Source organism: Crocuta crocuta, unplaced genomic scaffold, assembly GCF_008692635.1.
Source record: "Crocuta crocuta isolate KB4526 unplaced genomic scaffold, BGI_CrCroc_1.0 scaffold108, whole genome shotgun sequence".
In the NCBI taxonomy this organism is placed as follows: Eukaryota; Metazoa; Chordata; class Mammalia; order Carnivora; family Hyaenidae; genus Crocuta; species Crocuta crocuta.
The window spans coordinates 5,417,397-5,444,512 of NW_027532825.1; the positions used below are offsets into that span (position 1 = coordinate 5,417,397).

The following is a 27,116-nucleotide window of genomic DNA, read 5'->3' on the forward strand; positions in this document are numbered from 1 at the left end:
AGAAGCACCCAGCACAGCTGGGAATCCGGTCCGGAGAGGACACAGGGCTGAGGATACGGCTTTAGAACGCAAGGGCACAGAGGCAAAACTAAAACCATGGAAGTAAACGAGAGGAAGAGAATATGGGCAGGAAGAGAAGTGGCCAAGATGGGTTCCGGCTGATACCCACATCCAGCAAGCGGCAACGCGAGTGAGGAGGGCGCTCGGGAAGAGCCGTCTGAGGGGGAGGCCGAGAACATAGGCATCGTGTGGAAGGAAGGAAGGAGGGAGGGAGGGAGGGAGGAAGGAAGGAAGGAAGGAAGGAAGGAAGGAAGGAAGGAAGGAAGGAGCGAGCATCGGAAGGGACGCGGGGAAGAATGAGGACCAAGAAAAAGCCACTGAATGTACCAAATAACCAAAGTCTGAAAGGCTTCTGAAGAAATGATTTTTAGCAAGACCAGGGGAGAAAAGGCTAGATTACAACAGGTTGAAAAAGAAGTTGAAAGACTAGGTGACCTTTATGTAACAGGCAATTCTGGCTTAATCATCTGTGGGTATTCTCTAAACCAGTGCTGTCCTATGGAAAGGTAATACAAGTCACAGAACCTAATTTAACACTTTCTAGTCGTCATATTATAAAAAATAACATGAAACTGGTGAAATTAATATTCTTTTAATCCAACATGTCTAAGAGATCTCTTCAACAAGTAATATATAAAACTATGGAGATGTTTTACTTTTTTTCCATACTAAGTCCTTGAAATCTGGTATGAAGTTCACACTCTGAACACATCTCAGTTCTCAAGTGCTCAACAGCCACAAACAGCTGGTGGTACTGGACTGAACACTGCAGCTATAAAAGCTAATAAAGGGATCTAAGTGATATCCCAATAACTGTTCAGTAATTAATATCTCTTGCATAATGTCCATATTACCACTATGCAATCACAGAATGTAGTTCATTTTGAAAACATATTCATAAAAACAGACTTCTCAACAGTGAAAATAAAACCATACTGTAGCTCAGTGTAATCTGTAGTTTTGTACAAAGACCTGTTTTTTAAATCACTGAAAGTTCTGGCTACAGTAAAAACCAAAAACTAAACGGAAAGACACAACCAAACTGCTGGCGCTACAGAAGCATGAACTGCAGAGGCGTGCTAAATTCTTATAAACACCCCAACCAGGTAAAGCACCCCTGCCCTGCCACACACACAAAAGGAGTGAAAATGCTCAGCTAATCAGTGTTATAATCAATCTCTCTTTTCAATGATAAAATAACGAGAGGTTTTGGTAATATATATAAACAAACTTCATTATAAAGTGACATTCTCTGTTAGTCAGCTTCTAGTAATTTCTTCAAGGAAAAAACCTACAATTAGGAGTCCCAAGACTTGTCAAGGTAATTCTAGTTTTATTACATTAATGAAATATTATAGTAAAATTAACTGTCATTATTCAGGCAAATTAGAGGAGAGAAATTTGGTTCTGTTACATATATTCATCGCTGAACATGTTTTGCCCTTCCCAGCACATACAAAATGCTAAACGAAATATTGCTAAGTGGAAATCGTCACTGTATCTTAAGGTCCATTTTATGATTAATAAAACATGCACATTCTGTGAATGTTCTTAAATATCATTTATGCCCTTAAAATAGCTTACATGTTTTCCCCTTATGTTTGTTTATACTTTACATTCCTTGGGAAATGCTTTCTTTAGTAATCATGCAAAAGCTAGCTGGGTGTGGTAGTAATATAGTAAATTCTCAATTAGTGTGATCAAATTTGAAATCTAGGCCCAGCATCCATCATCTACCAATGTGAGTGACTAAACAGTTGACAGAGAGGTTGCTGGGAAAAAACACGTCTCAACATCAAACTCTTTCATGGACTTTGAGTTAATGTTTATTACATAGTTTCCATCAACTGTGCCCTGTTTGACCACAGATACATTTTAAAAACAGACCTTACTCCTCTAAATAAAAAAGAAGTACAATTACAGGACTATAATCTGTCAGTGTTTGATGGCAAAACATACCCACTTCCAGGAAGTGAAATATACAGGCTGAAAACAGAGACGTGCATTAGCATTACAGTTTAGACTTCCTTTCTAGAGAACCCAGTTCATGATAAAGAAGCTGTGGCTCACAATACCTAATTGTACTTATTTTTGAGAGAGAGACAGAGACAGAGAACAAGCAGGGAGGGGCAGAAGAAGAGGGAGACACAGGATCGGAAGCAGGCTCCAGGCTCTGAGCTGCCAGCACAGAGCCCGATGCAGGGCTCAAACCCACAAACTGTGAGATCATGGCCTGAGCTGAGCTGGCCGCCCAACCGACTGAGACACCCAGGCGCCCCTACCTAATTCTATTTAAGATGCATGAATACCAGGTGGTAAGAAAAATGACATGGTCAATGGAGAGGCAATGAAAGGGGCGGCNGGGGGGGGCGGGTAGGGAAGGGAAGGAAACAGACAAACTGTCCTCAAATAGACAAAGGCAGTAGGGAGATCTCTGTAAAATCTTATTTCTTGGTTTTGCGGGGGAATCCTTTCATTTATCTTGTTATCTTCGTCTTTGTATATAACCCATTTAACATTTACTGAACAATCACCCCTGGAAAAGAGCACTGTAAACTTGAGGCTAACTTGCTTACTAATTAGCCTTAAGGTGCCATGGATAAAATTTTAAGCAACATTTTTATCAGGCAATGAGAATTCAAGTTAAGTGACTTTTATTAAAATCCAGGTCACAGTACAGAAATAGGTTAATATTACTGTCTAAATCAGTTTGGGAGGCTGTTGAGAAATGTTACGGTTTCAAATTGTCAGTGACCAACTTAAACCTCAAAAGGTAGAGTTCTGGCTTCTAGCTCCTGGTCTGCTCCCGAGCTTCTCATCATACCCGCCTAACAGGGTGGAGAGGGAACTACCACATGCCCAGCACAGAGCTGCTGGAAGGTCTACCCAACAGAAGACCATTCAAACACAAAGAGCACTGGGTCTTAAGACTGGGTTTCTTTGTGTTCTTTTTGGTCAAGTCCTTCCTCTGACTGAAGTAAAAGCAGGCCACTATGCCAATGACTAATTCACTAACTGATATTATTTTGAAGCTTTTAATTTTGTTCTGACTTTGGTAGAATTGTTGTTTCTCAGATTTGTCAGTCCCGCCATGATTTACATGCAATGAATGGGTTTTCCCCTAATCACAATCTAGTGTCTTTTCTATTTTTGTCATCCTAGAAACACTCCAAAATCTGCATCTGCTACCCCTCAAAGCATTTGCCATATTCAATTTAAGATATTTGGCTGAGAGTCTTCAGTGAATAGTCTTTTGGCAAACTGCCCATTTGGGGTCTGACCTGCAGCCAAGTAGCAGATTTCCCATGTGTCACTTATCTCTTTCATAGGAGCAACTGTAACAGGCATTCTAACTTCTAACTCCTCCTTGTCTCTGGGACAAGAATTCCCCATCTTAACCATAATGGAGAATACTCTACCAACTCAAAGTTAACCTACAAGTGGGGATTACCAATTTTCATAGAATTAAAACTATTTTTTTCTCTAATTCACAGAATTAATACTTTAGAAGACATTATTTAGCTTTGTAGCTTTCAAGCTCTTACAGACTCAGAGTCAACAGTACAAGCATAAACTGTCACTGGGCAGATAGCTGTTAAAAGGTATAGGACAGTAGACCCTCTGTCCAGACTCACAGAGGTCAAAGAAAGTCAACTGGAGATGACCTTCTGGTAGAAACCATTCCTATCTGCACTCCTGCCCCATCAACCCCATCTCCAACCTTCCCCCTTCAGCAGTTCACTTAGACAAATCTGATTGCACATGTGAAGACCTCGAGGGCAGAAGTAAGGCTGAGAACCTACTGGGCCACCCTGTCTTCTAGTTCCTCTGGGCCTAGGAAACAGAGTCCAGTTTCCAACATCAAAGCCTCTATTAAATCCAGAAAGAATTCTACACTAAGTGTACTGGGGAGAAAGGAAGATGATTTATACGGAGCGTATTGGGGAGAAAGGGATATAATTTCCTTGAGTAAATACAGTTAAACCTGGTATTCAAGAACTTAATTTTCACCTTTGGCTGCTTTCAAGTAACATCAAAGATCCATGACACATAGTGTTGACAACCTGACTTGCTACTTAATTAGTTCCTGAATAATAGTCATAGGTTGAGCTGTCATAAATCGAAAGCGTATTTCCTACAGAAGTAGTGTTCTTTAAATCGGGGTTCATTCCTAGAAGTCCTTTTTTATATCACAAAACTAGCAAAACCTAAAAAACAAGAGGACTTAACAAAGATAAGTGTGTAAAACCAAACATGAAAACAAGCATAGCACAAACATTACTTCTAGGAATTCTTCTGCGTGGCTGAGACTACCTGAGGCTTCTTACAGTCTGAGTCCACTCAAGTCTAGGCTGCAGAGACCATGTCTTTCTGGCGAGTGTTCCCGAGGGAAGCACAGGTGGGTATTTCTTACAACACAGATCTCTGAATTTCTAAACATATGGCAGACTAAAGGAAAAATAACAAAGCCCCAGTTCCCCCACTCTTGCTATGAGGGTTCTACCTAGATGATCTCTAATCATCTTCAGCCTTAATACCCTGGGACTACATGTGGGCACACACTTGTCCACACTTACTTTCAAAAAATGCCACTCTAACTACCATAGTCTACAGTGTTATAATCATGCACTTTAGCCGTTGTACTAAAAAAATATCTGCTTACAGAATGGATTTAAATTGGCATTCTTCAGAAAAGAAAAAGAAAGTTTCCAAATCGTTTTCTTTCCTCTGTGTTTTTCTGAAGGAAACTACTATTTGAAAGAATTATCTATTCCCTTCCACCTTATTTCAGATGGAATTTTATCAAGTTTACTTTAGACGTCAACCTCCAGAGTACACACTGTTCACTCTTCCTGGAGAGTGTTCCTTCATGCAGTAAAGATTAGACACAGTTGTTTATACGGTATTCAATCAGGTGTCACAGTGCGCCCTAGAGCAGGGGTTCTCAAAATGGCGCCTGGACCCACAGTATCAGCATCACATGGCCCTTCCCTGAATGAGAAACTCTGGAATCAGGGCCTAACCATTTGCTTTAATAAGCCTTTCCTGGCGATCCTGATCCCTGTCAGAGTTGGAGAACCACTGCCATTAAGTGTCTACTTTCTGCGGGGGGCAAACTACAGCAGAGGTCAAGACAGATCGGGAGAGAACGAGGAGTGGAATGTGGCTGCAGAAGTCCAAGATAGGAAAGCCTCTTAGGTCCAGGGATTCAGCCTCCTCACGTTACATTCTTTCCTAACCTGAACTCCTCTGACTAGTAAGGAACTGGAGCCACTGGTGTACTCCTTGAGGAATGTTTCATTTCCCCATAGCTACACCTGGACTTCAGGTGGAAGCAACCATCAACAGGGATCTTAAGACTTTTCTATCCCAGATGCCTAAAGGAATATGCTAAGGATACTTGTAGTGGACATTCACTATCTCCTGAGCACCCACCTACTCTCTGTTTCTTCCTGAAACAGAACTGGTCTGAGAATCTATCCATTCCCCACTCTCAGTCCAAATAAAACTTGGAATGGGAGGAGGAATTTAACCCTGCTGGGTTGGAGCAAATGACACTGGCAATGCTGGCCTGACCAGTCAAAACCCGGCACCTCCCTCCCCCTGACATACTTATTAGTTCTAGACTGATCTAAGTTGGTTTGATGAGAGTGAATCTCAGGACTAATAAATAGAACCTGGCTCCTTCTTGCTGAATCTCTGGACAACTGTAAGGCTAAAATGACAGTATCTAACTTACTACCATCTTACCGCCATTTTGAGAAGGCAGAGTTGGAGACTGAAGAAAAAACCAACTATGTACTGGCAATATTTGAATTAACGAATAGTGCCATTCCTTAAGTTAGAATGTCCAAGGACTTTTTAGCTAATAAAATTTCCATTTTTGCTTCCCATACTTTCAGCTGGCATTTTGATCACTTGAAAGCATTATAACTGCCCTTTGTGTACTCTTTCCTCCCTCTTCCCCTTCCTTCTTTGATAATTTTAAACTAGAAATCTACCCACCTCTGGGGCACCGGGGTGGCTCAGTCGGTTGAGTGTCTGACTTTGGCTGGGGTCATGATCTCATGATGCGTGAGTTTGAGCCCCGCATCGGGCTCTGTGCTGACAGCGCAGGGCCTGGAGCCTGCTTCGGATTCTGTCTCCCTCTCTCTCTGTCCCTCCCCAGCTCATACTGTCTTATTTATTAAATAAATAAACATTAAAAAAAAGAAAAAGAAATATACCCACCTGTAATTTCTTTAGTTCTCTATTTTATTTACTGCTGCCTAATTTTCTACAACATGGTTTTCAGATATCCCTGCTAAAAATTTTAGTCAACTACCTCTTCATGACATTAGAAACTCCCAGAATCTGACTTTTCCACAACTATCAGTATCTCTTATTTCATCTCTCAATTACAGTGAGACTATTCCACTGATGTTTGCCCAACAAGTATTCCTAACTCTTGTGAGTTAATTTTATCCTCTATTTTCTGCATTTTCCTATATTTTCTCTATCTATATCCTAATTTTTTTTTTTTGAAAGGTCTGGCTTAAACTCTGTCTCTTACTAGGAAGAGTTCACCTATTCCACCAATACCCTCTAAGCTCCGTTTTTTGAGCAATGTATTATTATTTATCTATGTACGCAGACGTGCATTGCCTCCTTAATGTAAATAATTGTCTAATGGATAAGAACAGACACAACCTTCATATCCTTAGTACCTAATAAAATACACAAACTTGATAAATACTTAAATAAATCACTGTTAGAAATATTTTACATCTAGTATGTCATTCTCTAGCAATCTCAAAATTGTAAAGTGATTTAGATCTTACCTTCAAATCAAGATGTACTACATCATGAGCATGCAAAAAGCAAACACCTTCTAATATCTGCCTCATGAGTCTTTGAACATCTTTTTCTGTAAAGGCATCTTCTCTGTCTGCAACACACTGGTCAAAGATTTCACCCCCAGCAGCACTAGAGAAGGGTAGAAGCACACTTTAATTATAAAGTAAAAGGACTCATTAAAAAGATTTAGCCTTTTTGTTCTTAATATTTTACATATTAAGTATCTTTATTTAGGTAAAGTATAATTTGAATGTATGTCCCTATATCTATTTTTCCTTTTAAATAAAAATGTGAAGCCTCTAATATTAGTTCAGATTAAGAACTTCAAAAATTAAACTCTAACAGTAAACTGTATTAACATACTTTCAAGTGAAAATTTCTCGAAAATTTTTGGTAGAACACATATAATATTTATATTTAGAAAAAACACAAATAATGAAAATAAAGCTAATGCTCTCCAACGAATTAAAGACCCTTCCCTAATTCTCGAACCACATCTAGAGATAAGTGCTATTCTCCCTTTGGTGTAGTATATCCTACCAGAATTTTTAAAAATATATACATATTAAATGCATACAAAAAATATTGGTTGCCTGGATTTTTAAAAAAACAAATGGTAATATAGGACACATTCTACTGATACTGTTCTACAACTCTTTCTTACTTTTAAACATGTCTTAATCTTTCTGTAATGGTTTTATATTTATCTACTTTGTAATTTTGAACTCTTACATCCCTGTGAATAAACCATACCTGATGTAACCATTCCCCTTTGAAGGACATTTACTTTCTTCCTAATTATTCACAACTATAAACAATACTGTGATAAGAAGGCACATTATAATTTCTCACAGGTTCACTTATGTGCAAGGAGTTCTCAAGGGTAGACATCTAGAAAGAAACAGCTGGACTAAAGTGTACGTGCATTTGAAATTTTAATAGGAAGAGTCTAGCCTCTCTGAAAGAGAGTACTGATTTAAACTTTCTTTCAACCTCTGGCCAAAGCATCTGGGTTTATTTTTCTCCAACTAATTTTGCCAATAAGGGGAGGGGGGAAATCAACATTAAAAAATTTTCATTTTCCTTCAGCAAAAAGTCTATACTTAAACATTCATTCATACCATAAATAACAGCTCATGTCATATCTCAAAATTTCCTTTAGGTGTTAAAAAAGAGGCTAGATTGCTTTCATAAAGTTGCTATAAAATTGACATGAAATATCTAACTACAAACAGCCATGTTGCTGTTATCAGAAAAAGAGCTACTTATTGAATTCCTTTTCATAAGACAATTTAGTTGCTTCCTTTCCTGTTAAAGCAACCCTATTTCCAAATTCTGCCCATATAAGGAGACACAATTTGTCATCAAAATTAGAGAAGAACATATTTAAGTAAGCTGAGCAGTTGCAGATGATGAAAGTAAAAGAATTCACTGGCTGATAAGGCGTTCATATTGACTAAACCTATACAACTGACTTTTTTTTTTTTTAAATGTTTTATTTATTTCTAGGAGAGAGAGAGAGACAGCATGAGCAGGGGAGGGTCAGAGAGAGAGGGAGTCACAGACTGAAACAGGCTCCAGGCTCTGAGCTGGCAGTCAGCACAGAGCCCGACGCGGGGCTCGAACCCACGAACCGCGAGATCATGACCTGAGCGAAAGTCGGACGCTCAACCGACTAAGCCACCCGGGCGCCCCTACAACTGACTTTTTATTACAATTTGTTGTAGTATGAAAAAAACCATATGTGAAAGCATCACAACCACTTTTATGTTATTTAAGTGTAATGGCCATCATGTATTCAGGCACAGTTAAAGTAATATGCAAGTCAGAAGAAAGGAAATGGTGAACATTCACAGCATAATTACAGAGTAAATTAATTACAGCCTAGGAGTACCACATACTGTTAATATGGATTTGATGACCTAAAGCAAAAATCAGTATGATTTTTGGACAACTCAGTCCAAGCGGCTCGATGCACCATGATGTAACACACAGCCCATGGAGCCCTCTGCGCACACGCGCTTGCACACGCACACACACACTCAATTTGCCTGTGACACTCAGAACTGCCCGTGTTCCTCAACTAAAACAAAGAACTGTATTTTTGGTTCAAAAAGTTTTCCAATAACAATTTATTGTCCTCTTGAGTCTCTCAGCTCATTACTACCATCCACAATAAAATTCACTATAGGTCAGTTTACATAAGTACAAAGATTTCTTTACCTAAAATTTAAGAGCAATTTATTATTAGTTCTTTTCACTATAAAGTTTACCCATTCTTGTCTTAACATAATTTAAGTACTTTACATAAGCACAAGATATGAAGCACAAAACTACCATTTTCTGAAAATTTTCAAGGATATATTTCAAAGGCAGACTATCAAAGAAGCTGTAAAAACTAGCCTTCAGTGACCAGCAAGACTTGCATATACCCTCTGATACAATGTGTAATCACCCTCTCTTTCACCTGCTTACATGTAAGTTTGACGCAGTAACCTATTAACTAGTGGAACTAAACAAAATTATACTAACGAACAATTAAAAGCATCTGTTTTAATTGTTGCTTTTAATGCAACATTAAAAGCATCTGTTAAGCAGGATTACAGGAAATTTAAGAATGTTATCAACTACTTCACAGGAAGTATCTTCCCTTACCGAAAGTCAGAGAAACACTACATTTTGTTTTGCCTGTCTTTTAACTACAGCAAGATTTTCATGGTTATATTATGGTATATTTACTTTAGTAGTGTTGTTTTCCACTACTTTAAAACTTCCCCAGAAAACTTTATTAAGAATTACATACAATTGATTACCAAATTTTTTTTTATGGAAACATTAATTCAAGAACTTTCATAAAAAATTTTACAAAAACCTATTTTTATAAAACATATTAAAAACTTTTAATTTCAATTTTCTAGTGGCCCTTAAAAAGTTAGGGGATAAGTATCTTTTCGATCAACATTATGCAGAGCCATATACATGATACTTGCAGGTTAAAAGTCACTGTGTCTCCCTGGCTGCCTGCACCTTGTCTACATCTTGGCTCCCAACCTCAAACACCAAACACTCATTTTTTCTACAGAAACTAGCATTTCCATTTCTACCCTGCTTAAAGGGTCAGTTTAGATCTTTATTCCTTCACTCTTAAAAATGAACAAATACCAATCAAATATGTTAGGTCTTATGCAATGTGCTATGGACAGAAAGATAAATTAATTATAAGTATGGCTTATGACTTCATGTATCAGTAGGAGAGAGAAAATATGAAACACACTTTAAAGAATACATATGCAACAATATATATGGATGTGAAATTATACATCAAGTGATGTGATAATTTAGCAACTGAGCAATTAACTGGAAAGGAGAAAAAAAAATCTTAGAAAAACGACATTTATTTTGAGCCCTGTAGAATGAATCGGAATCCACTAGATGAAATGGTAAGAGTACATCCCCAGAATAGTGAACACAAATAAAAGGGCATGGTGGTGTCAAAAATAAATGACACGATTCATGCAAGGTTAAGCTGCTACTTCCCCTTTCAGCCAAATGGTACGGAACTTACCCTCTAGCCATAAATAACTAGAAAATTAGCAAAGTGTATAAGCCAACTGTTTTCAGACACGAGAACAAGTTAGGACCATGATCCCTGAAAAGAAGGTTATAAACAAGATGGGCCCTACCTTTTCTGTCTTCCTACTTGGAAGCAATTTATGGACTATGGTATAGAGTGAAAGAGCAACCCAAGCAGAATACGGCAGCTTTGCTAAACTGAGGAAACAGAATAGGAATTTGACAAAGCTAATGAAGTTGGATTTCACAGGGACAGTACCAGAGAGGAGTGAGCTACACAGAGAAAGATTTTCAGACATTTGCTTAGCCGTATCCTGAAGTCAAAATACTAACATGGGGGTGCACAGGATGAAATTCTATGAGTGCAGGCAAAGATCTGCTAGGAAATTAATAAGCTGAATAATTCCTAGCATTCACAGAGAACCAAGTAAGATATTTGAATTTTGTCCAGTTGAAGTAGAAAAACCATGCCAACCACTTGGGCAGTCAGCAGGTCCCCCACCCCATACAGGCCATACCTTAAGTAGTAAGTTTACTAAGTAGCCTTTGAACTGCCCCAACAAAGCTGATTCACAAGTAATTTAACTGCCTGCTAAAACAAACATCATCATTCTTTAATGGGAGATCATAAAATCCACCCAACACTGTGACAATCAAAATGTATTGCATCCTTCCAAAAATTACTATACACTAAAAATGTCATAAATTACAATCCACAATGTTTTAAAAACAATAAAAACAGACCCAGAAATAACAGAGATAACAGAATTAGCACATAAGGCATTATAAGTATACTGATGGATTTCAAGTAAAATATGAACATAACAGAAGAGAAACAAGGGGTATGAAAAACGACCAAATGGAACTTCTAGAGATAAAAAATAAAGTATCTAAAATGAAAATTTCACTGGATGGGCTTTATAGCAAATTAGACACTGCAGAAGAATCAGTGAATTTTAAGACACAGCAATATAATTGTATGACCTTGCAATTCAATTTTAGGTACAGAGAGGGGGAAAAGGACAATAGGACCTCTGGAAGCTGAGTGACAATATCAAGCAGTTGAGCACAGTGTAATTGAAAGAACAAGAGAAGAGGTGGGAGAAGACGATTTTTTAAAAATAATGCCTGAAAAGTTCCCAAGTTTGTTAAAAACTATAACCCTAAAGGCTCAAGTAGCTCAAAATAAACCATAAGCAGGATAAACACAAGGCAAATCAAGGCGTATTATGCTCAAGTTACTGAAAGAAAAAAATCTTTAAAAAAATTATAAATAAGCAAATTCAGTAAAGTTGCAGGATACAAAATCAATATACCAAAATCACTGTCTTTCTATACACTAAAAATGAATTTTCAGAAAGAGAAATTAAGAAAACAATCCCATTTTCCATGACATCAGAAAGAATACTACTCAGCAAAAAAATGAAATCCTGCTACCTGTAACAATACAGATACACTGTGAAGATATTGTGCTAAGTGAAATACGTCAGAAGAAGACAAATACCATAAAATTTCACTCATATGTGAATCTAAAAAAATAAATGAACAAACAAAACAGGAACCAAAATTCAGAGGTACAGAGAACAAATTGGTAGTAACCAAAGGGGAAGGGGGCAACGGGTGGGCAAAATGGGAAAAGGGGGTCAGTTATATGGTGACAGATGGTAACTAGACTTTTAGTGGTGATCACTCTGTGGTGCATACAGATAGCAAATTATGTTGCATACCTAAAACTTATGTTTTATACCAATTTTACCCCATTTACAAAAAATTTCTTGTGGAAAAAACTGTGCATATGTATACGTACGTATCAAAACTATAATAATGAAAACAGTATGGTATTGGCATAAAAACAGATATATCAGTGGAACAGAACAGAAAGTCCAGAAATAAAAATATGTATATATGGTCAATTAATTTACTAAAAGGGAGCCAAGAATGTACAATGGGGAAAGGAGAGTTTCTTCCATAAATGGTTTCTTAAAAAACTGGGTAGCTACATGCAAAAGAATGAAACTGAACCCTTATCTGATACACAAAACCCTTATCACATACACAAAAATCAAATCAAAATGGATTAAAGACTTGAATATAAAACTTGAACTATAAAACTCTGGAGAAAACAGGCAGTAAGCTCCCTGACAGCAGCCTTGGCAAATTTTTGAATTTGATAACAAAAGCAAAAATAAGTGGGGGCTACATCAAATTAAAAGGCTTCAGCACAGCAAAGGAAACCATCAACAAAATGAAAAGCAACCTATGAAATGAGAGAAAATATTTGCACATATTAACTGATAATAGTTTAAGATCCAAAATATATAAAGAACTCCTACAACCAATCTGACTATAAAAGGGCTGAGACACTAAACAGACATTTTTCCACAGGACATACAAATAGGCAACAGGTACATGAAAAGGTGCTCAACATCACTAGTCATCGGGGAATCACAAATCAAAACCACAACTGGGTACCATCTCACACCTGTTAAAGATATATGTTTTATATATTTATATATAAAATGGAATGTTATTCAGCCAATTAAATATAGAACTCCTACAACCAATCTGACTATAAAAGGGCTGAGACACTAAACAGACATTTTTCCACAGGACATACAAACAGGCCAACAGGTACATGAAAAGGTGCTCAACATCACTAGTCATCAGGGAATCACAAATCAAAACCACAACTGGGTACCATCTCACACCTGTTAAAGATATATGTTTTATATATTTATATATAAAATGGAATGTTATTCAGCCAATTAAATATAGAACTCCTACAACCAATCTGACTATAAAAGGGCTGAGACACTAAACAGACATTTTTCCACAGGACATACAAACAGGCCAACAGGTACATGAAAAGGTGCTCAACATCACTAGTCATCAGGGAATCACAAATCAAAACCACAACTGGGTACCATCTCACACCTGTTAAAGATATATGTTTTATATATTTATATATAAAATGGAATGTTATTCAGCCAATTAAATATATTCTACTTATACGTAGAATCCAAAAAAGTAAAACTCCTAGAAAGAGACTAGAATGGTGGTTACCAGTGAATGGAGGGAGGTGGCGGAAAAGGAGAGAGATCTTGGTCAAAGGGTACAAATACAAACTACAAGTTATAAGATTAATAAGTTCTGGAAATTTAACATATAGCATAGTGATGATAGTTGTTAATACTCTGTTTTATACTTGAAGGTTGCTAAGAGAGTAAATCTTAAATGTTCTTACCACACACACACGTAATTAAGTGACTTGATGCAGGTGTTAGCTAATACTATGGTGGTAATCACTGCACAATACATAAGTGTATCAAATCAACATATCCTACACCTCAAACTTATAAAATGTTCCGTATCAACTATACCTCAATAAAGCTGGAAAAAAATTTTAAAATAATGCATAAAAAGCATGTTTATGATTTATATAAAGTTGACTGATTTAGCACAGTGCCTGGCACAGGGTAAATTCTTATCACATTATGACTGTTACAGTTTGTGTTCCCACAGCAACTAGTAAGCATTTAGGGTAAGACGCCAACAATGCTGCAATCATTTATATTTCTTTCACTAAACCTGTAGCACCTGGAGGGAAGGTGCTATGCTGTTTTCACTTTTATACCACCAGCACCTATTAGCACTAGTGCATATTGTGCGTACTTAAGTATATTTGAAATGCGTTACTGACATAGTGATCATAAACCTGTTTTCATAACAACATATTATTCATGTGGCCATGAATTTTGATATCTCTATATCTAAACACATATTGCTAAGACTTTCCCTTCATACAAAAAAAGGAATACAAACATTTTTAGCCAAATCATACTCATTTGTGGTTCTAAAAACATGATCACTGAAGCAACAGAGGCCACCAAAGGTTTCTAAGCCAGGGAATAATATCACAACATTTATATCTTAATTACCTAGCAGCAGTCTGAGGAACATCCTAGAACTGAAGCCAGGGTGATCAGCTAAGAAGCTACTGTGAGAGTCCCCAGGAGAGACAATGAGGACCCGATACAGAGGAGAAATAGCAAGTACCAAGAAAAAGGGACCCAGCAGGGAAAGGGTTAAGTTTAAGACTTGGTAATTTATTATACATGAGCTTTTAAAGGAGATAAACAAAACAAGGATAGATTTAAGGTTTCTAGCCTGAGCTATGAAATAAATGGGGATATCACTGGAAATGGGGAAAAGAAAAACAGGCATTATCAGGATAATGCAGGAGTGCACACATTCGATCCTGAATTGGTAATGATGTGTGGTTGGATACAGAGATCTGCAGTAGGCAGTTGGAACTTACGAAGGTCCAAGGCTGGAGACAAAGCTTTGGAAATAACTGCATGTAAAGAATAGCTGAAGCCACAAACTTAAGACTGTTATTGTTCAGAGTAAATGTACAGAATATAAGAGTATGACAAGAACAACACTAACGAACTCTGGGAAGCACTTGTATTCATATAGAAGAAGAAGGGTAAAAGGCTGACAGAAGTATTTTGTTTTGTTTTTTAAAAGAGGACCATGAAAACCAAGAACGTCATTTCAAGAGAGAAGGTATAATGAAGTATTTACAGAGAGTGAGAAGTAGAACGAACACTGAAATGAGGAGACTGACGGCGGCAGACGATCTAGGCAGAGCAGGTGCAGCAGACGAGGCGTGGAGCACCGGCACGGGCAGATGCACGGATCGATGAAGAACAAGACAGGCCACAAGGTGAGGAAAGCTGTAAATTCCGACTGCTCCCTGAAGGAGGAGAGACGGCAGTAAAGGAAAGAGCGAGCCAGGACGATGGTTTAAAGACAGTCAGAGATGAGGAAAAGGAACCTGAGGACAGGAGAGACAGAAATATGGGAAGATGAGGGAAAAGAACCACCTTGGGAGAGGTGCTCTTTCAAGAGCACCTTGAAAGCCTGGAAGGTCAGTGAACTGATTTAAAAACAAAACAAGGATCCTAGAAAAGGAAGGAAGAGAATTAGCACAAGTAAAGATTGAAGCCTCAGAGTTAAGCAGTGGAAACTTCTTCCAACAGAAGGGCGGGCTGAGAGCACTAAAAGCAGAGGGACACTGAGGGAGAGTGTGCCGCCTTTATTTTCTCCATGAGGGCAGAAAGGGCTAGGTATCTCACAGAGGATGGGAAGAGAATGATGTAGCAAGGGTATTAAGGATTCTGATTAGGTCCTTCTGGGGCCTGGGGGGTACATTAATAGAAGGGGATGAGAGATTAGGTAAAGAATTACCCAATGACAGCAAGAGCCCAGCTGAGGACTCTTCACACTTGTAACAAGCAGGTCAAAGACTACACAAAATCCTCCCTAGAGTGTGCAGGATGCAGCATGGGCCAGGGTAAATGGGCAAAATAAGTTGCAGAGGAAGAGGAAGAAGGAAATAGTATAAGGTGCTGATGAGAGATTAGTTAAAATAACCACATAAGGTTTGAAGGGAATCACAGGAAAGAAAAAAGTCAGGGGCTGGCTGAAAGACTGGAAGACCTAAGAAGAGTTCCGGGTTGAAGGCTGAAGAGCACGTTTGGTGAGAACAGGAGAGAACAAGATCCGGTCAGAGAACAGTATTTCACAAAGTCTCTAGATCAACTTCCAATCCTGCCTTGATCCTCTCCAAAGCAAACTGGAAACCAAAACCTAGGTAGGCAGGGGATTTATATAGGAGGTTCCTATACCAACTTGTAAAAAAAATCATAAAAGAGCTCTATTCAGATATAATTCACATATACTACATTTGTTAACCATCCTACCATTTTAAATATTTTTACTATTATAATTAAAGATACCTTGTGTGAAACACTTTCGTGTTTCTCACTGTTCACATTTAACAATGTTTTTGGAAAGGATTCCTAGAAGTGAAATTACTAAACTAAAATATATGAACACAATGCTCTGAATTATATTATCAAGAGGAAGACACTATTTTAGCCATCCAAAATTTGCTTTCTACAAACTTTTAAAGTTTCTAAAAACAAGATAAACATTCTTCTTTTCTAACAATATTTAAAAACTATGTCAATAGTTTATATCTACCTTATCTTTTTAAATCATTGCACAGGAATTTATTTTGTAACACTATCACTTATTTAACCAACCAACCCCCTTCTATATTAAATAGATAATTTTTTGTTACTTTAAAAAAAACTTTACTGAACATTTTCTAACACATCTTTGCACAACTGGCTTATTATTTCCTTGTGAAAAAATATTTAAGTGAAATTGCTGGATGAAACGTTGTTTTTTTTTCTTAAAGCTTTTGATACAGAACTCTAGCCTGTCCTCCAGATAAGTTGTACCATTAATACTTCTACCTGTGTATAAATCAGATGGTATAACCCATATCACTTTTTCTTTATAATCTTTGCCACTCATGCAAGGGGAAATTGAAACCTTACTTTTAAATTGCATTATAAAAATTGTAAGAATCAATACTTTCATGTACATATAGACCATTTATATATGTATGTCTATGTGGAATTGTCTTCATATCTCTTAAAAAGGAAAGCACAGGCCCACAATAGTGTCATTTATACCAAGTCACAAAACTGGGGCTTAGTATCTACTCCAAGTACAGTTTCAACCTTCCCCAGAAATGAAAGTCTTAACCAGTCAGTCAGAAAATTTCTGATCAGCATCAGCAGGAATCTCACATGGGGCCTATCCATCCCCCAAAAGAAAATGAGATAATCCACCTAATGAGACCCCTTGCTCTTCCCAGAAGGGAAAGTGATCTTGCCTGAAATAATCCTTTCTTTTCTTCTGCTAAACACTTCTTGCCACGCCCTCCTTCCTAGAAAACCTATCTACTTTGTACAATGCCTTGGGGCTGCTCTCCACTTGCTAGAGTCACTTAATAAAGTTGATTAGATCTTCAGCTTTATTTGGTTGAAAAAAATTTAACAGATCCTTTGTCCTTTGTTTTTAAACTGGGAGGTTCATGTTTTTGGGTAATTTCTGAGATCTAGTTACACAGTAAAGAAATTTTAAGCATTCTGGGTGAACATATATGAGAAGTACTTTCCCTGAGCTTGTCTTTTCCTTTGTATTTCTTGATGTAGTAATAAGGCTTTTAATGTATTCAAATCTATCAATCATTTCCTTTGGTAGGAGAAGTAGAGAGGAAAACAGGATTTTTAAGAAGAAAAAGCTGTTTATTTTCCAAAGCTGTTTCCTATACGATCCTCCTTACTCAAATGAAAACACGGTATGAATCAAAACAATAGTTTCCGAAATAAGATTAACTCAGACTATATGAACACATAAGGGATTGTAAAATGTCTTTTAATATTACGATGGTATCACTTACTTTCTCAAGAATGCCTCTAATAAGAATATAAGAGAATTTCACCCTACTATCAGAAGAATTTTGTTAAAGAATGAAGATGAAAAATCTAATCTACATGCATTCTTGTTAATTTGAAAAATGTCAAGTTAATATGAGAAATACATGACAAAGTTCTGGAAATTCTTCAAATTTCCCGAGCCAGGCCCCAACACATACCACAGATGACTAGCATCCTATAAAGGAAGTGTGAACTATCAAATAAACTCCCTTTAAGGAAGATGATACTTACTATTCCAGAACTAAGATCATTTCTGATGGAGTTTCATAGACTTCATGTAAATCAATGACCCAAGGATTATCCTGTGCTAGTTCAAGAACAGCAATCTCATGAATTATTTCCATTCGACAATCTTGGCCTTTTCTTCTTTTTCTCATGAACTTTGCTGCAAATTCTTTTCCAGAATCTTTCTTTATACATTTCCTCACGACTGCAAATTTCCCCCTAGAATTAAACAAAAATATTTACTGTTAAACTTGACAACTTTCTAGAAATGGTAATTTTAGTAAAATTTCAAAATACTCATCAGTGGATATTCAAATTTAGATTATATTCAATCACAAAAACAGCATTATCATTTAGGAATTTAATAGGATACATCTATCTGTAATCAAATAAAATGTAACTGCAAATCTGCAAAATTCCTTCTAAACAGAGGATAACCAAATATCAAAGTCAGTATTCTTTGCAGCTGTACATAATTTAATATTTTTACACATTTATACATAAGAATGATTTAAATCTTTTAAAAAGCAATTTGACTTGTTAGGAGAAACTAGTTATCAGAACTCCTAAGAGAATGGAGTTGACTCGGATACTATACCCTTCCAAAACTATAAAAGTTAGGGATCTCATTTATATATTTCAACTACAGTATACCTGGAAAGGTCTAGTTTTCCTATAAAGACAGAACACGTTTAATTTGATACCTTACACTATCATTTGTTATTAAACTAATAACCAAGTCACAGGGGTGTCAAGCTAAGCAAATTAAGGGTATGAGCTCTGGAATCAGATATAAGCTTGAATCCCACAAACAGCTCTGCAGCTCACCTGACACATAACCTTGGGCAATTTATTTAACCTTTCTAAATCTCGTTTTCCTTATCTGTAAGAGAGGACATACTGGAATCTGGTTCCTAGGGTTGCTGTGAGAATTCAAGTACACAATACATATCAATTGCTTAACATAGGACTTGCCACATGCTAAATAAAATATTATTAAACAAATCATTAATTTGTGATAGTCATCACCCATAAATACCCAATCTCTCAACTGGAAGGCCAACTTAGAAATCACAGGGTTGTTTATTTTTTAACCTAATGCCAAATGCCAATGCCTTCTTTCAAACTGTGAAGCAGTCTCTTCCACTCCTGGGTGCATTTTTCTTTTAAAGTTTATTTATTTATTTTGAGAAATAAGAGAGAGTGCATGAGTGGGGTAGGGGCAGAGAGAGAATCCCAAGCAGGCTCCGCACTGTCAGGGCAGAGTCTGACGCACAGCATCAAGACCTGAGCTAAAATCAAGAGCCTGTCGCCCAAGTGTCTGAGACACCCAGGGGCCTGATTAATAAGATTCTCATGACAAGCCTCAAGTGAAGGGCTGTTAAGTCTGGGTCTTTTGCTGAGCAGTACAGAAAGACCTTTTTTCTCTTCCAAATACCAGTTTCTCAGGTGTTGATTGCAGCTAACATGATCTTTTAACTGCTGCTTGCTTTTCCAATTTTCAATCATTCCTCAACCCCTTAAAGATTTTTAAGATTTTTCTCACTATTATGCCTCAACAGAACTGCTGATAAAACGTGCCAACCAAATCTGAAGCAACTACTCCAAGTACAATCGAATCAAAGGATTACATGATTATTACTTTGTTGATCTTAGTACAATACAACCCAATATTGCTTTAAAAAAATTTGACAGGCTTTTCATAGTTCATACTGGGCTAGTAAATAAACCACCTAGATCTTTTCCCTTTTGAAAATTTTCAAGACAGTGTACTCACACTTTTTTTTAAAACCAGGCTTTAAAAAACTTAAAGGCAAGGCTTTCATTTGTTCTGTTAAATTCTAATTTTTAGGTTCAGCCCCAGCATTCTACACTGCTGATGTAATTTTGAGTACTAACCCTTCCTTCCTAGCCAGTATTAACCACAAATATGTTTTTCATGCCCTCTATACTTTTGTAACCACCACAAATAAAAATGTTAAATGATACAACCTTAGGCACAGCCCTCTCTAGCTGTTCAAATAAGTTACCGATCTACCTAACAGCACCCTTGTTCAGATCAAAGTTCTTTTCATTCACAAAATGTGAAAGACTTCTACAGATGCTTGGAGGGATTAAATCATAAACATATCCATCACAGACTAATGCCTTTTATTCTACCCCACAAAATCATTAGGCTAACATTTCCATCAAATTTTAAGTGTTTGAGTGTGCACTTGCATGCAAGAGAGGGGGAGGGGTAGAGACAGAGAGAGACAGAGAGAGAGAGAGAGAGAGAGAGAGAGAGAGAGAGAGAGAGAGAATCCCAAGCTGACTCAGTGCTGTCAAGGCAGAGCCCAACCTAAGGCTCCCATCTGAGGAGATCATGACCTAAGCTGAAATCAAAAGTTGTACACTTAACCGACTGAGCCACCCGGGTACCCCTCCACCAAATTTTAAGTTCCTAATGACTTTTGGGTTCTTTTGAGAAAAAAATCATTAATAATATGACTTCTTTTTTTTCTTCTTCTTTTAAAGTCTCTGAGAAGTTTTAAAAGAAGAGGGAAAAAAAAAGAGAAAGTTCCTTTGTAGAAAACTGACTAGCATATATAATTGATAGCAAGCATATGCCTTGTATCTCAGAAATATCTCAGTTTTACTGCCTTCAAAATATTCCCACATCAAACATACAAATGTGTACTGTTTACACTTAAAATTCCAGGCAATACAGTACTCTGCAGTAAGTAAACTACTACTTAATATCAGGCCTGAATGTGTATTTTTTAAATAGACAGAAAGACTAATGACTTGACAGAGAAAGGGATCCACACACAACGCTAACCTACAAAGTCTGGAAGCCCTTCTGTAGAAGAAGAGCTAAATTCAGGGACCAGAGGCAAATACAGGGAAGACGTCCATACTTATTCAACATCTGGGACCACACAACCATTTCTTAGAGTCACCAGCACAGGTCCCATAGCTCTCTTCCTACACCAGTGACTACTCTGGACACCACCTTTGTTTCTGTGGAAGACTCCTCACAGCTGTAGTTTTATTCTTTCTACCGTGTCATGCACAGAAGTGGGAGTCAGCAAACTTCCATTAAGGGCCAAATTAAAAAAAAAAAGTTGATTTTTCTGGTTTCTGTTGCCACTGTTCAAGTCTGCTATTATAAAATGAAAGCAGAAGTAGACAGAAGGTAAATGAATGGGTGGATCTGAGTTTAAAAAAAAACACTTTAGGGATGCTGAAATGTGAATTTCATATAGTTTCCATGTCATTAAATATTACTATTCTGATTTGGAACCATTTAAAAATATAAAAATCATTCTATATAGCTTGTGAGCCTTACAAACACAGGTGGCCAGCAGTAGTTTGCCAACCCCCTGCCTATTCCACACTGAAGGAGGTCTTCCATCATTCTGATGCTCAGACTGACAGCAGGACAGCAGGCCATGAAGGTTTTGATGAAACTGGTCTTGCCTTACACTTCTAAGTGACCAGTGGTACAATGGGTAGGGGAGTCCAAAGGAGAGCAGCAGAGATGTCAGGAACTACTCTTTCTGTAGAGCAACACAGCACACAGGAATGTAAGATTTCAGCATTCAAGGTGAGGAGTTGTAGTGAACACATTAAAGTAACACTATCTATCACAGCATCTCTAAATTCCACACCCCACAAGGATTCTACGATGTATGTTTTACCACAGCTCCACGGTAAAAATTGTGATTGTACTTAATCCTTTAATTTTAGGTTACTGAGACAAAGACATAAAATAAATGTTTCTCTAACACTAGGAGCCACAGTTATATACAGACTCGAGGCAGATGAGGTTCAAAGGGCAGAAGGCATTTGCTGCACATCTACTTTATCTAGCCAAAATTCTTCCTGGACTACATAGTTTTTACAATTTCCTGAGCTCTTCATCTATTTAACAAACATCTATGGTTCACTATTACACACTTAGAACTCAGGTTTTCATTAAACAGTTTTGGGGGGAATATAAAAAAGAAATCAATATATTTCAGAACTACTTAATGATAATATATTGGAGAGTGGTGGTAAAGGGAAGATACATCAACAATTATAACAAGAGAAAGTGATATCCGAGTTAGACATCAGTCTAAGCTTCCTAAGAACAAGGATTAAGCTTTAGTAACCTTTGCATTGCCAGGGCCTAACTGGTAAAGGCTTCGGAAGGCCTGGTGAGCGTCTTTAAGTATGCAGGACACACTAAGGAGTCTGCATTTTCTCAGGGTAAAAATAAGTACTTGTTAGAATTTTTAAAATAATTGTTTTTAAAAGATAATTCTGATAGTGTTGTGGAGAGTATATTGCAAAATGTTAACTTGAAACCAGGGAAACCAGTAAAATAATTCAAAGCAGTGGGTCTGAACTAAAACAGCAGCAGCAGAGACTAGAAAAGACCACGCATTTCACAAAGGGTCAGGGCTCATTCGCACTCCTTGGCCCGTGAAACCGCAGGCAGAGACGAGGGGTAAAGAGAAAAGTGACCGTGGAGGACAACTTGAAGATTTTTACCTGAGTACTGGATAGATGTGGTACAGGCAACTGAGGCTGATTTTAAGTATGGTAACAGGTTTGGATAGGGGATAATGTGTTAGGTTTTGGATGGGAGAAGTCTGGGGTGCCCTTCTCTGTAAAGAGAATTTTATTTACTGGATGGATTCCAGATCTAAGTTCCAGTGTTGTGTTGTAGACAACGGTGAACAAACAGTAGAATATATAAGGTTTAGTCAAAGATTAAAAATTGGAGGTGCTAATGTGAGTGGTAAATAAAGGAAGCAAAATAAAAGTGATCTCTGAGGTTCTGAGTTTGGTTCTAGATTACAATAAAGTGCTTTGTTTATACCTGTAGTATATTCTTTAAGTTGGCCTGACATAGTACAGTTTGTTCACTAGGCCTGTCTCCCTAGCTAAACCGAGTTCCCTAGCAAGACCTCGCTTATCATTCATCTTTTTAATCTCCCTAGTGCCCTGCACATGGCAGGTGCTCAAACATGATATCAGACAGCATGCTGAATATATACAACTGTTCTTGTTATTTTATTAAAAGTTCTAGGGCAACTTAACCTCATGAAGTTTAGTATCTTAACCATATCGGACTACTTGCTATTCCCTTTCATCGACTTTTGCTGCCACTGTGCTTATTTGTTTTATTGCCAAAGGCGTGAGGAGTGTCTTTCATCACTATGACTGAAATTCCATCCGTTCTTTAAGGCTCCGCTCAAATGTCATTTTCCGCATGAGATTTTCCCATGTGGCATGTCACCTTGCCAATAAAGGGGAGTAGTGACTGATTTGTTACATTTGAGAATAATTTCCAGAGCCTAGCAAAGTGCCTTATGCGCTTAAAATATAACATTTACTTAATAGCACTGGAATAATACCTTAAATGTAAAGAAGTTCTACTCAAGAAAGACCTAGAATATATTCTACCTGTTTTCCTTACCTCTGAAAGGAAAGCAACAAAACCCAAAATATCTGTTGACTCTTAAGCGGAAAAATCAGTGGGTCTATCAGACCAGATATCACCATGAGTAACAAGAACAGGCAGGGCTCTAAAAGTCAGAGTTTTAAATTCTGGCCAATAACTGCGTACTCTGAGGCAATTTACTCAAACTTTCTGAGCCTTAATTTAACCTCATCTGTAAAATGAGGTTGATGACACTTACCTTGCAAGACAGTAAAGACTAAACAAAATTACATCCCTGAAGTGTGCAGCAGTCAGCAAATGATCAGTAATCAGTAGCTATTTTTAGTGTTTGGGGCACTAAGTTCAGTTCTATGATAATGATAGTATTTGTAAAAAAAAAAAAAAAGAATCCTAGAAGAGAGGGGTTTGACAATGGTCTTATTTGAACTCTCTACTGGATGCAAAAATTCCCTCAATAAATCTAGTTCCTTCTTTACCTGAATAGGTGCATCAATGACTATAGCTACTTAGTTTTCTAAAGCACTTGGCTTGATAATCCAACTGTATAAAATTTTGTTACTTAGGGCTTTGTAAAGAGGCTGAAATTCATTAGATCGTTAAGTTGATGTATTGTAAATTACAATTTTCATTATAACTTTATAAGCCCCAGCTTTTTAAAATGAAAATAGTTGACTTAGAAGTATTTCTGCCTTAGAACAGAAGCCATACTTCCTAAGTAACTCTGTTGCTGAACCACCTATAGAGCCAATTTTTTAGATCCATCCAAAAATGGCAGATTACACACAACTATTGGTAAACATTCTTCAAACTAATACCTAGAGGCCAGGAAATCTTAAATAATAATATCCATCCTAAAAGAAGACAATTTCTACATGGATATTACTTAACAAGGGTCTTAATTTCTAAAGAAATTATGACTTAAAATTTATGACACATTCTTAAGTAGTTGTAACGTACAAAAACCTGAAGCCATCACCCACAGCCATGAATTCCCGTAAAGGACACACAGTTCTTGAAACACACCTGCCCCCGCATCTGCTTCAGCTTGAGCATTCTCTTATTCTCTGATAAAAATCCTTCCTTGGTCGTTACTCCCAACTGCTTTGAAGAGAAAGAGATGCAACATGCCCGTATCCCATAAGGCCCAGATGAGGAGCAGCTTACAACACGCAAGCTGCACGGGGTTTGTCACAACATGGAACTCAAAAAACTCTAGGAAATTGCTTTAGCTACAAGACAGACCTCGGACTGTTCTTTGAGAAACATGTGCGGCATCCACAGCGGCAGGGATTTCAGAGTCCCAGCTAAGAGGTCTCTCCTAAGACTCAATCAACCTCTGCCTTGGTTTTCTCATAGAAAATGGGACTTACAAACATGCACGTGATGAGAATTAAATAATGCATGTGAAAGCACTTGTGTAACTGGACACGTATGACGTACTCATTCAGCAGAGAATTCTTATCTTCTGTCCCATAAGAAAATTCAACTGCAGTATATAATAAGAGAGAAAAGATATGCTTTTGGCTTTAAAACCTTTTTTAAAGATAAAATTTGTAAATACATCAAAAAATGTTAAAGTTGAGGACTAGGTGAGATTACATGTAAAGCAAATCACTCAATATGAAATTACTATAATTTTAAATTTCTAGAAACCTCTTTTTGTTTCTGTACTCTCAAACTCAAGGGAAATCAACATTATGAAAAAATTATCAGAACCCAAGGTCATGTCTCCTGCACCTGTGATCATTTATGTGGTTTACCCTGCACATATCCTGCCCCAAAGAAAGGCAAACAAGCTTATGAACAAGTTAAGCTTCAAGGAACAAAAGGAAATTTTACACTATATATTTACCCACATTTCGGTTGCTATGGGCTCTGTTGGAGACATGAAGGAATGTAACATGACATTTCTGAAAATAATCAACATCACATCCTGTCATTATTATAGAACGAATATGGACCATTTCAAAAATCCTCTTCAACCATTTCACTGAAAGCTTTAATTTTCTGGAAGATAATGGTAACTCCTGAAAGAACTCAACTTCTTTGTTTGAACAGTTAGCTCTTCACGTTCCAACATTTTTTACTAAATGAAAGGCCACAGAATATAATGTGCCAGGAAAACCTTAAAGACCTATTCATCATTAAAATGTAACATAGGTATTATTTTGTAAGTTCTCTATCAAAAGGAGATCAGTTATACAGAAATGCAACCACAGTTTATAATTGGAAAAAGAGACAACTTTATTACTACAGAAAGGATTTTGAATAAACACTCAATTATGGCAGAACCATAACATACAGGCCAAATTTACAAGCTTTGAAGAAAGAGTGCTTATTAACACAAAACAGAACTTTTGTTCTAAACAGTTCCTGTATCTTTTGCAATGAGATTTCATCACTTTTGCCACAGAGAGAAGCATGAAGTTGTGCAGGTTTTCTTATTTTTGCTTTCTGGTTACATGTAAAATAACATTTATTGTTACACAATGAAGTACATTTATTGAGTCCTTCCCCTAAGGCAGTCACAGCCTTAGTGCTATAAACCTCTGTTCTATTTAATTCTCTCCATAACTCTCAGTCAATAAACAGTTAGGTAACTTGCCCCAGTATACATAACTGGTAAGTAAAAGGCTAAGATCCAACCACAGACTGTCAGCCTGCAAAGCCCATGTTCTTCACCACTGCCTTAAACCTCCCTGTGACCTCCCCCCCAAAAAAAAGAAAAAGAAAAAGAAGGGGGGGACCAAATTTTTTTTTTTTCAATTTTAGGCTTTTATATCAAGTACCTATCTAACTGCATTGTTCTGCTGCTTCGGAAGTTATTACTTTTGTAAAGAAATTGACATAAGCAAATACGTATAGAAGATAAACACCTACAGAGAAGTGAATCCTGCGATACAGATAAAAACAAGAGTTGAGAGGAACATTCCTGGAGGAATCAGTATCAACACCTGGGAGGGTGCAAATCAATTTTGTTTTGAGCTTAAATCATTTATTATAAACTCTACAAGACAGTGCTTGCCGCCTGAAGATCCTTCGGTTTTGTAATACCAGTTTTCCTTTTGTGGAATGAAGCCAGGCAAGCAAATAATGGAAAGTCGCAGTTTGCCTTTTTCAAGACATCAGGGCTACTTCAGAATGTCCGGAATTTTGATGAATTAGAATACCGAGCCGAGTAGCTCTCTAGGTCTTCCTGGTCACATCTGAAGGGTGCACACCTCCAGTTAATTAGTGCCTGCCGTCGTCAAGCATTATACCTTGCGCTGAAAGTTGTTTTTCCTTCTGTTAACATTCGGAGGAAGTACGGCATTTTTAAGGCAGGATCCCCTCCCAACAAACAAAACCCAAAAACGCAACCAACCAACCTATTTCTAAAAGCTACCTTGACATTCCTCGAGAAGCCCATTTTCAATGTTGTTTGTAACCAACGTTACAAGCCTCTCCTTTTCCAAGACCCCAGATGAAGGCTGTTACGAGTGTCGGGCCCTTTCCGCATCACAACTTGGTGCCGTTTTGCAACGTTACTAATACTATTTGTTGGATGCTCCGCGCCAGGACCTGCAGCGCGCGCTTTACAGGCATCTGCACGACCCCCAGGAGTTAGGTGCTGTCCTCACTGG

General features: G+C 37.4%; 1 protein-coding gene across 1 annotated transcript in view; it reads right to left on the reverse strand.

Annotated features, from left to right (window-relative positions):
- STK17A (serine/threonine kinase 17a) overlaps window positions 1-19,565 on the reverse strand; it is a 29,625-nt gene extending 10,060 nt beyond the window's left edge. The window contains exons 1-3 of the mRNA XM_077781154.1: window positions 19,495-19,565; window positions 18,063-18,275; window positions 6,882-7,026 (exon numbers count right to left, since the gene is read on the reverse strand). Of these exons, the coding sequence (XP_077637280.1) occupies window positions 6,882-7,026; window positions 18,063-18,275; window positions 19,495-19,565 (429 nt within the window). The remainder of the gene's footprint in view (window positions 1-6,881; window positions 7,027-18,062; window positions 18,276-19,494) is intronic.
- Window positions 19,566-27,116: the final 7,551 nt, after the last annotated feature.